The following is a 12,935-nucleotide window of genomic DNA, read 5'->3' on the forward strand; positions in this document are numbered from 1 at the left end:
AATTAATTTTAGATGTGTGGGCTCCCCCTTTTGGCAATCCCAATCACAATCGCCAATCGATTGCTTAATCAGGTTTTTAAACATGTTTAATAATCTGGTATTATCTGCAGATCTTTTTTAGATGTGTGGGCATTCCCAATTAGTTTTCTTCATCTATTTACATTATGAACAGCTGAAATGACAATCGATTGGGGCAATTTCCAGATATGAAGATGCAATCTTTAGATGGAAAAATCTGCCGATCACTGAAAAAATCTGTAATGTGTGGGCAAAGTCGGATAGATCTGAAAATCCATTTATCTGGCCAAAATATCCCAATATCTGAAAATCCATAAATTGTGATTGCTGATGTATGGGGCCCATTAGGTGACTACGCTACCTGAGGAGGACACTACGCTGACTACGCAGGGCTACTGCGGGGACACTACCCTGACTACGCTGGGCTGCCGTTGCCCTACAGTGACAACATAGCTTAACCTACGCTGACAATGTACGGTAGTGTGGCGCCGTGAAACTACACAAGTACCTTATATTTTATAAAATATATTCCAAGTAAATAAATGACAAATATTAATATTCATACAGTACAGTTATAGGCTATGTTAGCCCTACTGGCTGATGCCCTCTTGTGGACGGAAGTAACCATTGGAATGCATTACCGTTTACTAACTGAGCCCTTGCATCATGAGCTAGTGGCTAAATAAAGGATAGCATCGTCAAGTGAAGGCCATTACCACTAGTTGCAGAGCTACATCCTGATTTTACGTATGACCGCATATATACCGGTACACATATAATGATATACATTTAGTCTGCCCGGTTTAACAATGGCGGTTTAGCATGCGCGTTCCCTCCTCTGCCATGTCTTTCTATAGGGGGAGGAGTAACAGGTCGTCTCCATGGTGCCGTATACACAATCGTCTCATCATAGGAGCTGCGGTCCGGTTCCCTGTGCAACATGGAGGCGGAACTGCAGGAATATTTCAGGGTTCTTTTCGAGGACAAGCTGCTGGTGTGAGCACTGTGGCTGTAGCATGCCTTCTTTACTATCACATCACCTGCCTGACGCTCAGCTCTCTATGTACAAGTGTGGTCTGTGATGCTCTCGGGAGATTTCCCTTACGGTCTGCTGTACTTCATATCATAAAGCAGCGGGTGATATGAATGTGGCCTCTCCTAAATTCATACTTTTTTAATGTTCGCTGCATGAAGTTGTAAATGAAGAAGGAAGGTGGTGGCACTAGACACAGCATGCACACGCACACCGCATCATCTGTGCTGGCAAACTGTCTCTACTCCCTTTTCCTACTTATGTAAGGTTCTCTGACTTTCCCAGTGACATGCCAATCTGCACATTTAAAAATTATATTTACTTTAACCTTTGTTATTGTGTATAGTTCAGTTATTTCTCAAGTAGTAAAACAGTTATGTCTCATGACAGGATGTTCTACGTATCACATTTCAGGTGCCACTTATAAGGTACATTGTGGCATTAATAACGTTGGTACCTAGAATTGTATTTAAAAAAGCATAGAACATAGGACTTATAGGAGTTGTTATTTGCGATCACAGGACTTCTTGGTTTATGAGCCAGGAGTTCTTCTGCATGTGAATCATGAATTTATCCATCGAGACATCTAGTACTTTAATAAAACATCTCCTAGCCCTATGAGAGAAGTACAGATGTTACTGTAATTGTACTTTACAAGATGACACACAGGAACCCTTCTTTCCCACAGATGCTGTAGTGCAGGCATGTCCAACGTTGGCCCTCCAGATGTTGTGAAACTACACATCCCAGCATGCTTTGCCACAGTTTTGCTATTAGAGAATGCTAAAACTATTGCAAAGCATGCTGGGATGTGTAGTTTCACAACATCTGAAGGGCCAACGTTGGACATGCCTGCTGTAGTGTATTCTCAGATCTTATTTGCCAGTTCACTCACTTAATATTGATTTAGGCGAATGCCAGATCGGGAGGATGATTTCCTTACGCCAGCTACAAGACTTCTAGAGAAAAAGCGGGAAATGATTGAAGTTGAACAAGCCTTAAACACACAAAAAGAGGTAAATACAGAATCTCTTCCAAAATGTTGTCTAAAATAATTGCTTTCAGTATAGTGTGGTAATTTCGGGCTGAAGTCCGCATCCGGATAGATAGTAGAATCCCAATGGACAGAGGGGACTGATTCAGACATGATCATCGGGCTGCGATTCTTCTAAGCTCAGCCATCAGGTAAATGCCAACCCACAACGGTCTCCCACCGCCCCTGTCCACGGCTGCGAATACATTAACAACCATGAACACGGGGAAAACCATTCGCAATCACTCACCATCAAATAGTTTTCCTCCTGGTCAGGGGCCCTCCCTCCTAATGGCCAGGCAACTTGGCCTTCATTTTCAGGAGCACCCCCACAAAATGTTAACGTGCCCCCCGCAAATGGCCGGCACCTGTTACTCGGCTTGCGAATGGCCAGTGATGGCTAGCCGTTCGATAATTGTTCGGGCTGCACATTCACAGCTGACCGATCGGGTCTGAATCAGGCACAGAATCCCAATGAATCCCTGAAGGGAAGTACCTGGGTCAGGTTTAGGCACTAGAGGGAGGGTTAGGCTGTGGTATAAGGAGGATAGGGATAGGCTGCAAGAGCGGTGGATTAGGGGTAGGGCTAAAATACTTAATGGGATTGATCAGGATTCCACTGTCATTCTTCAGACTGTCAGGTTCCTGGATTCATTCCCAGCCCAAACTTTCATATATTATATTTTTCCTAGACCCAATTGAAGAACAAATCAATCATATTTTTTTACATGCTATAAATGCTTTCATTTGTTATATATTTTACAAAATGGTCAGCTAATGTCTGTGTGTCTCAGATATATCCGTAACATCCATTGTTTTATGATTGGTCAGAGGTAGATTTCATAAATGCAAAGTTCAGATGAATTCATGATAGAGCAATCTAATCAAGATTTCTAATTTACAATATACCTCAAGGATTAATGAAGCAAAAAGTAATCATCCACATACTGGATCAGTGCAGTTCTTCTGGAAAGGACAATATCATCTATATTTTTATTCAAGATATTTGATCGTTCCAGGGGTCTGGATAAACCTGCATGAGTTCTTGGCTTTATTTGCAGGATTGATGAGTTACATGGTATTTCATTTGTGGACAATAACTGAGTTAATTTATGTGGTCAGTTGTTATGTTTGCAGTGGTGGCTGAGAAAAATTGTCCTAACTCATTTGTATGTTGTGACCAGAATCGCTTTAATTTATAATCTATACTATCCCCTTGTCTAAATGATACTAAAATAAAAACAATGGAAGTTGCAGTCTATCACGATCGTAGATGCTCTCCGGTATTTTACCAAGTACCTCAAGCTACAGTCATATTGGCAAAAATTAGATATACTCATTTGAAATGTATGATTTTTTTTTAAACCGGGTTAGACCGCCTCAGGCAATCCACCTGCTGTGGAACTGCACATTCCAGCATGCTTTGCTACAGTTCTGCTTTTAGGGCATGCTAAAATTGTTGCTGGGAGAGCAACTCCAGTACCGACTTCTGATCTAAACTATTTATTTGATTTCCACTTGTGTAACTTTCTTGTTCTTAGAAAAGATTTTGGTGAGGGTAAAACACTGAGGAGTCAATTTACTAAAGCAGGGGTCCTCAAACTCTTTTGCTCTGGGACCCCATTAGACAACAAAAATAATGACAGGACCCCAGCAATTTACTGCAGAAGGTCATCACCTCACACGTGTAGTCAGCACACAGCACATGCTTGGCAGCATTGTGGAGGCACGAATTGATGGGAGGAGTCTAATGTAACAGACAATTCAACAGATTTTTCAGGCACTTTGAATCACTGACTGAAAAGTCATGAGCCTGATAGTCAACAACATGGAGTCGCGATCCCATTCTGAGAAGGTCGGGACCCACTTTGAGGTCAGAACCCACAGTTTGAGAACCGCTGTACTAAAGCTTCTAAAAATAAAACAAAATTATGTTGCCCATACCAACCAATCAGATTCTGTCTATCATTTCTCTATTGCATCCTAGAAAACTATAGATATAATCTGATTGATTGTTATGGGCCTCTTTTCATTTTTTCTAAATGTTAGTAAATGTACCCCTGAGAGAGAGGGAGAGAGTTTCCTTTAAATCCCTGCTGGATTTTTTTTACTCTTTTCTCTATTGCAGGAGTTTCAGATGAAGACTGAGAGTCTGCAGCAGCGCCGTGCTGAGTTGGAGCACAAGGAAGAGAAGCTGAAGGATTCCTTGTTTAAATTTGATAAATTCCTTAAGGTACCTTAAGCTGACCACCCTATGTATCAGACAGTATGCTGTCCGTATGATGGTTTTCTTCCTCTGTAACATTTCAGTTTTTGATTTATAGATAATTGACTTGCTTGCGGCTATCTTATTTGCCACGTCCACTGGCATGTGCAAATCACTGGGAAAATGGCTGCAACACCATTTTTGAGTGATTTATGCTATGCCAAAATGGGACTCCAGGGTTTCCACCTATACAGGTGAAGAATGCGAATTGCGGGCACCCATTATAGACACGCCAATGACTGGATACTTTAAATGGGGATGAGAAGAACTTGTTAACATGAGGGGAAATTATAAAGTACTGTAAGCTTGATTCGTAGCTATACACTGTGCCAATATATTAGGAATTGAGTGCACATGCCTATCTACCACAATGTACAAGTGCACAGTATCTGTGTTGATACTGTGAATGGTTTCACAGCTGCGAGGCTGCAGAACTGCAGCAGCATTAGCGTACAAGTGTGAGTCAGGCTCTATATTAACAGATTACCTATAAATCCCATATAGGCTAACATATAATGCATAAAGTTTCAGCCCACTCTATCATATGTCATAGGGTCATAAAATAAGAAAAGTGTTTTGCAATGTTTGCATGGAGGATTACATTAATTATATGCTTGAATTTTTGGTACTTGTTTCCTAGCACGGCGCCACCGATTTTGATTGTATCCATCGGGTCGGAAAAATCGCGTCGATCGCATCGCATGCCAACCAAATTGCGATCGACTCGATTTTTACAGAGGAATCAATGTAAAATGGTCCCTGAGACCCGATTTTACATTGATTTCAATGTAAAAAGGCACAAAACTCCCCATTTTAATACCAAACCCCCCTCATGTTTGAAATGCCCCCCCCCCCCCCCCATTGTTAATGCCACCCTACTATTGACGCCAACCCGAAGCGTGGAGAGCACAGCGGTACGTGTTCTCCGACCTTTTCATACCCCTACTATCCACGTCGGCGCGGAGTTGATCTTATATAGTGTGGCGAGTGCAGCGAGCCAACGAGCCCGAAGCGTGGCGAGCAGACGCACATAACTTCACAGGTATACGCGTCCCCTCGCGGGGCTCGCTGCACTCGCCACGCTTCGGGCTCGGTGGCTCTCTGCGCTCAGCCACACTTTATAAAACCGAACTCCACACCGACGTGGATAGTAGGGGTATAAAAAGGTCGGAGGACGCGTACCGCCGCCCCTCGCGGGCTCGCCACGCTTCGGGTTGGCGTCAATAGTGGGGTGGCATTAACAATGGGGGGCATATAACATACTTTTTAACCATTTTCAATGTGAAATGGGCCATATTGGCCCATTTCACATTGAAACCTATGTAAAATCGGGTTGATCACATCGCGGGCCATTATAATGGCCTGTGACCGACGCGATCAACCCGATTTTCACTTTAAAAATAATTTAACATTAAAGTCTATGGAAAAATCGCGTTGGTCGCATCGCGGCCCCTTGTTAAGGGCCGCGATTGACGCGATCAACGCGATTTTCTCTTTCACCAGCAAATTAGCTGGTGATTGACAGAAAATTGGGTCCATCGCGTTGATTGTATGCCTTAAGTACCTTAAAGCTAAGGCATACAATCAACGAGTTGGGCGCCGTGCTAGGAAACAAGTACCAAATGTTTAAAAATAATTCTAGTGGTGTCAGAGAGAGACGAGGTGCTTTATATCTTGTTGTAGATTAGAGTAAGGCCACATATGTAGGGGTTGTGGTATAGGGTTCCGACAGTCGGGATCCCAACAGTCATTAGCCCAACATCGGGATACCGACTAGCCGGCAACAAAGCCCCTTGCGGGCACGGTGGCTCGCTATGCTCGCCACCTATTCTATTCTCCCTCTATGGGGGTCGTGGACCCCCATGAGGGAGAATAGCCGGTGGCCATCGGGAAATCAGTCTGTCGATGTTTTAACAGTCGGGATCCCAACGTTGGGTAAGTGATTACCCAATCATTTAAATGATTTCAAATGTAGAGTGCAACGGTAAAGGGGGCAGGGGTGCACTGTAGGCATTCTATGTTTGGACCTGTGCTCTAAATTCAGGCTTGCCCAATAGACAATGGGTGTAAAATAGAGTGGGGTTATTATAATTTCTCGGAGTTAATTAATTGCTCTAAGAAACCATTACAGTCAGGTATGAAGATAATAAAATGTTCATAATGGAGATTGACTTGGAAGGACACGAGGGTCAAAATCATGATTTTCTGCAGGAGAATGACTCCAAGCGAAAGCGTGCCCTGCGTAAAGCAGGCGAGGAGCGGCAGCTAGCCGCACAGAAGGAAAAGGAGGCTGTTCGATTACAAGCTGAGAATATGCAACTACAATCCAGGAAGGAGAAAATGCTACATCGCCAGGAGAAGAATAGCTTATACCAACACTACCTGCAGAGAGTACTGGAGAGGACTGAGGAGGTATGAAACCAGTATTATTATTATTATCCTTTATTTATGTGGTGACACATGGCATCTGCAGCACCCAATTACAGAGTACATAAACAAATAAGCAAACCAGTGACTTACAGTTGAATAGACTAGAGGACAAGTACAGGGTACATAACCATAGCTGCATCAGCAGAGGACACTGGAATAAGTATCACTGTGGCAGAAAACCACTGGATTTGGTGGAAAAGCACATGAGGGAAGAGGTGTCCTCTGTTACTGGTTACCAAGGTTGCCATGTATTAGAATGATACATATGCTTACTTAGGCTTCTACGTGTCAGAAGGAGAGGCCAAGCCCCTTCCACTGAGAACTAATGTAAACCGTGCACCCATAACTAGCTGACATCACAAGAAAGGTAAAATGGTGCCTTTGAGGAAATAATTCAGACTGGGTCATTTGGATTCATTTCCAAGTCTGTCAGAAAGTGTTTATTTCTGACCACAAATACATATATTAACCATTGTCCTGTTGTATATTACATCACCATCCACTTATTTACTTTCTAGTTCCAAGAAGTGCAGGAGATGATTGACCGATTTAACACCCTAATGGCCACACAAGGGAAGTTATTGCAGCGTGAGGTGGAGCATCAGGAGAAGACCGAGAGGGAGAAGGCACGTCTGCTGCATTATCAGGAAGAGGCACACAGCCAGATCCTGGAGCTCAATAACCAACTGGCAGATCTGCAAGCCCAGCTGGAGAAAGCACGGGCTGTAGTTCTAGAATGGGTATGACTGTACAATTGTTATTAGTATTTTGTACACAGTCTTTTTCCATTGAGTGGTCTGTGTCTTTTTATCCGTTATTCATGATGACATTTTGAAAGTGGTTCAGGTAGGATGCAGTTAGCTGCCTCTCTGACTATTTAACTACATCTTCATACACACGGGGCTCAGCCGAAATCGCCGGGGGTGAATCTCGCGTGTACACGGCTTAAATCTCCCCTAAAGTCTTTTTTTCTCTTATATTTTATTATCTGCAACATGAAATCTCTGCAGGAGTCCCACTGGGCACAAATCCAGAACACAGCAGCGGAGAACACCTTACGCTTGGGGCAAATCAGGATGGCAACTCTGAATCTATTCCAGACTATCACCAAACAGATGCATATGAAGTCTGATGTGTCCATAGAGGACACAGAGTTGCAGCTTGAAAAGGTATGGATGAGACCTTCCGCCAAAACACTTTTATTTTTCTTTTTTAATAAAATTCTCTACAAAGTACAATGATCTGTCGCATACAGTACTGCTTCTATCACTCTCCATTTACAATTGCTGGAATAGGCGCTTACTGCAGTAAAAGGTTTCTTGCAGACAATACGGGCCCCAGCTTTATGTGTACCCATAAACTCAGAGGAAATAGGACTTGTTTAAAATAAGTGTGAAAGTGCCAGACTGCAGTGCAGTTGTATTGCTTTATGATAAGTGATGTAATAAAGTAAATAAATATGTGAAAACTCTACCAAAACCTAAAAACAAGATTCTAGCTCTTGTTTGCTACTTGTAGAGAGCCACAGAAAATCCTCACCGTTCTGACATTTTTGTAAATTGCTATGGCTAATGGAGTCCGACCCTTACTGTCTTAGATCCGAGTCAGTGACCAGTGTACCTGCACTCAGGGGTGCCATATGTTTGCTATTATTGCATCTTGTGAATGAATTATCCCAATATATATGCTAATCTACATATAGAATGTTATTAACGTTTGAGATGGTCAGATGACCCATGGTCCACTTAACATGGTATGACCCAGGACTTCAAGGATCTGCTACTAACTTTTTGGTGCCATAATACCACAGGCTGCCTTCAGAGGTCTTGTGGAATCCATAGGTACAGCTATTTATATTAGGCAGGTAACTTTTTAGAAAATGCATTTGCACCCCTTGCAGTGCAATTGGGTTTGTCCAGGTGGTTTATACTTGACTTATTCCTTTAATCCCAGCTCAGAATCAAGGACACTGTATTTTCCCTCTGTATACGGACCAGCTAAATACAAATCCTGATATTTCTTGCATTATTAACTTACATATTTTATACCAGTCATATTTATGATGTCAATTAAGATTCATAATTGCATACCTCCCAACAGTCGCGTTTTTCGTGACTGTCCCGGATTTTTGGGACGGTCCCGCATCCCTCCCGGGGTCGGCATTGTCCATTTGGCGCTATATGACCAGCATGATTTCCATGCTGTGCGCATTTTCTATAAGTTTGCATGTTGTGCACTAAATACTCCCCTCCCTCACCAGCCACCCTTACCATGTTGGCACCACTGGTCGTCACCCTGCATGTCATTGCTCCATATTAGCACCACTATTACATAGACTGATAGTAAGTTTGGCTTTCTAGTTTTCATTTTTAATGCCCTTATAGCATTGTTGTGTCCATCCCTGATATAATTGCCTGTGGGAACCTTTAGACAGAGGGGTGACATGTCTTCATTTATCACATAGACTAGTAGTTTGGGCCCATCCAGCTGCATGTCAGAGCCATGAGATTTAGCCAGTTACTATACAGAGTCCTGCCAAGTCTTCATAGACTGAAGTGCATCAGCTAATGTTATGCTTTTTGTTCTTGGTCACTGCAATGTATACATCTCCAATTTTCTTGTTGCTATCAGACCTGACCGCGTTTTCTTTTTTTTATCTAGATTACGGTCTGCTTTATGGATTTGGATGCCATATACAAGGATCTGACCCCCCAGACTCCAATTGTGACCATCGCTAACTGATCTTTCACACTGCCATATCAGTGGGCACAGTTGTTGCACCAAAGTTAAAAAGTCATTGTGGCGCTTATTGAAATACTCCTTTGTTGTGTTTTCCTTAATATATTATGTATAAGATACCAGCCGGCAGTGCAGGTTGATATAGTACCTTACTATGCTGCATCCATTGCATTTCACATCTTTAAGCATATATGTAACATAACACACAGAGGAAATCCTACCTGCGACTTTGGTGTTTTTTTTTAGTTTCAATATTTAATAGTTTAGTCTCTATAAAATAATTTACTGATGTTCATGAAAGTACAGTATAGAGTTGCTACCTAATTAGAATTTTATTTCTTTCACTTTTAATAATCTTGTACAATGGCAAAGGTATAATTCATGAAGGTGGTGGCACAATGACTAGCTTGCTGCATCACAGAACAGAGGTCTTGGGTTAAACTGACCCTCACAGTGACTAGTCGGGTCAGTTTGGTAAAAATGGTGGTCCAACCCATATATCTTTATGTATTCCAACATACTCCCATTTATATCCCAATATCAGTATTGAGAAAACTGAATAGTCTGTTCTCCTCTTTGGTCTGGATAAACCAATGCCTCAGGATACAACTAAATACTAATGTGTGCTTATTATTGCAGCCAGAGCACTCGCCTCCTTGCAGGTTTTGTATCATTTTTGGAAGCCCACAGAATCCCTCTCTCCCTCTTTCTTCTTATCCTTGTTTCCTACTCTCTCTTGTCCTTTTTTCCATTTCTACATATGTCAAGTTTTTTATTGTATAAGCAGGATTAGGAAGTCGTACAACAGATTGCTTGCATTCACTGGGACATTATTTTTGGTTTTGTTACTTTTCGTCTCCAGCTTTTAATGGTTAACAGCTGTATTCCCATTCCAATTCCACTGTTTCCCATTGCATTGCCTGACTTTTTGTTTTAGTTGTTTATTGTGTCAAAACTTGAATAAATATTTATTGAAAAAAAAATATATATATATACTCTCACTAGATACAAGGATACTGGGGGTCTTGCGCTCTCTATCTTTAGTCTTCACAATCTGGCAGCTCAGCTGGCACACTTACATTTGTGGCTGCAGGATGATACAGTAATTGTTAGTCTCCTAGACTTTGCCTGGTGGTCATACCCCAGTTCAAGTGCTATTGGCAGGTAGATGCATTTTGTCTGGGAGTGTTCAGTGGTAAGCACCTTTTGGAGTATTATTGCCAAGGCCATAGCTAGTACTGGTGTTCCTATCTCTATGTTGATGTCCAGGGTTTGTGTCCTCGATATTTACTCATTGTGTGGCAGATTCTTCCAGTACTTCATATGTTATTAATCTGACACTTTGACAAAGGTTATAATAATCTAGAACATGGATGGTGACAGATGGGCGAAACTTCAGGTCACGGAAGATGCAAGTTAAATTCTATGATGTCCCATGAACGCTACATGTATATGTTACGAAAAATGTAATCTAGATTGAACATGATTTGGAATAGATGGATACCGTCTAGTTTTTATGTTGTATCTCAGTTCCAAACTTAAATATATGCTCATGTTGTGACATGTTATTACTACCGGATATACTGTCTCTACAATATGGCTGTGTACAGCGCATTATAACACATTCTTTGTTATATTTTATTGTATTGATAATGTGTGCTATACAACGCATCCGGAAAGTATTCGCAGCGCTTCACATTTTATGATACAAAATGGAATAAATAAAATTTTCCCTCAAAATTCTACACACAGTACCCCATAATGACAATGTGAAAACATTTTTGTGAAGGTTTTTGGAAATGTATTAAAAAAACAAAACGAAGAAATCATATGTACATAAGTATTCACAGCATTTGCTCAATACTTTGTTGATGCATCTTTGGCAGCAATTACAGTCTCAAGCTTTTTTGAATAGGATGCCACAAGCACATCTATCATTGGGCAGTTTCATCCATTCCTCTTTCCAGCACCTCTCAAGCTCCATCAGGTTGGATGGGAAGCATTGGTGCACAGCCATTTGCAGATCTCTCCAGAGATTTGCAATCAGATTCAAGTTTGGGCTACTCAAGGATATTTACAGAGTTGTCCTGAAGATTCTTGATATCTTGGCTGTGTGCTTAGGGTCATTGTTTTGCTGAAAGATTAACCATCCCCAGCCTGAGGCCAAGAGCAGGTTTGAATCCAGGATGTCTGTAAATTGCTGAATTTCTCTTTCCCTCTATTCTGTATAGTCTCCCAGTTCCTGCTACTGAAAAACATCCCCAGAGCATGATGCTGCCACCACCATGCTTCACTGTAGGGATGGTATTGGCCTGGTTATGAGCGGCGGTCTGGTTTCCTCCAAACAGGACACCTGGCATTCCCACCAAAGAGTTCAATCAGACCAGAGCATTTTGTATCTCATGGTCTGAGAGTCCTTCGGGTGCATTTTGGCAAACTGGGCTTTTTAGTAAGGAGTGGCTTCCATCTGTCCACTCTACCATACAGGCCTGATTGGTGGATTGCTGCAGAGATAGTTGTCCTTCTGGAAGGTTCTCCTGTTTCCACAGAGAAATGCTGTAACTGACAGTGACCATCGGATTCTTGGTCACCTCCCGAAAGCCCTTTCACGCCGATCGATCAGTTTAGACAGCCTGCTCTAGGAAGAATCCTGATGGTTCCGAACTTCTTCCATTTCCGGATAATGGAGGCCACTGTGCTCATTGGGACCTTCAAAGCAGCAGATATTTTACTGTACCCTTTCCCAGATTTGTGCCTTGAGACATTCATGTCTCAGAGGTCTACAGACAATTCCTTTGACTTCATGCTTGGTTTGTGCTCTGACATGCACTGTCAATTGTGGGACTTTATATAGACAGATGTGTGACTTTCCAGATCATGTCCAGTCAACTGAATTTAACACAGGTAGACTCCAATTAGGCTGTAGGAACATTTCAAGAATGAGAAGTGGAAACAGGATGCATCAGAGTTCAATTTTGAGCTTCATCGCAAAGACTGAATACTTACGTACATGTGATTTCGTTTTTTTTATTTTTACTAAATGCAAAAAAATCTTCCCTAAACTTTTTTCATGTGGTCGTTATGGTGCACTGTGTGTAGAATTTTGAGGGAAAAAGGGAATTTATTCCATTTTTGAATTAGGCTGTAACATACAATGTGGAAAAAGTGAAGCGCTGGTAATACTTCCTGGATGCACTATACTGCCATACGGGTACATCCTAGTATGCTATACTTTAATAACAGGTCTTTTGTGCCTGGTCCTCTGCTGTTCACAAACACATGTATTGTGAGAATTGCAATATATATGAAGCACCACAACAATTCTGTTTATTTTTGTGTGTGTTTTTTATGTTACTTGTTTTTCTTTTGATGACTAAAACTAAATAAAAGTGACACAATCCATGACAGTATTTTCA

General features: G+C 41.7%; 1 protein-coding gene across 3 annotated transcripts; it reads left to right on the top strand.

Moving 5' to 3' along the window:
* The first annotated feature begins 658 nt into the window (after positions 1-658).
* On the top strand, positions 659-12,921 carry CFAP73 (cilia and flagella associated protein 73). 3 transcript variants are annotated; one of them, XM_083145549.1, is made up of 7 exons: positions 659-785; positions 1,962-2,067; positions 4,213-4,317; positions 6,562-6,762; positions 7,299-7,520; positions 7,791-7,949; positions 9,442-12,921. In XM_083145549.1, the coding sequence occupies exons 2-7, from the start codon at positions 1,966-1,968 to the stop codon at positions 9,520-9,522; spliced, it is 870 nt and encodes a 289-aa protein (XP_083001675.1). In that variant the 5' UTR covers positions 659-785; positions 1,962-1,965; the 3' UTR covers positions 9,523-12,921. The 3 variants fall into 3 exon arrangements, with proteins under 3 accessions (XP_083001675.1, XP_083001668.1, XP_083001661.1); XM_083145542.1 differs by lacking the exon at positions 659-785 and adding an exon at positions 859-1,014; XM_083145535.1 differs by lacking the exon at positions 659-785 and adding an exon at positions 1,168-1,313.
* The last annotated feature ends 14 nt before the right edge of the window (positions 12,922-12,935 follow it).

This window comes from Crinia signifera, chromosome 1 (assembly GCF_055691185.1).
Source record: "Crinia signifera chromosome 1, ASM5569118v1, whole genome shotgun sequence".
In the NCBI taxonomy this organism is placed as follows: domain Eukaryota; kingdom Metazoa; phylum Chordata; class Amphibia; order Anura; family Myobatrachidae; genus Crinia; species Crinia signifera.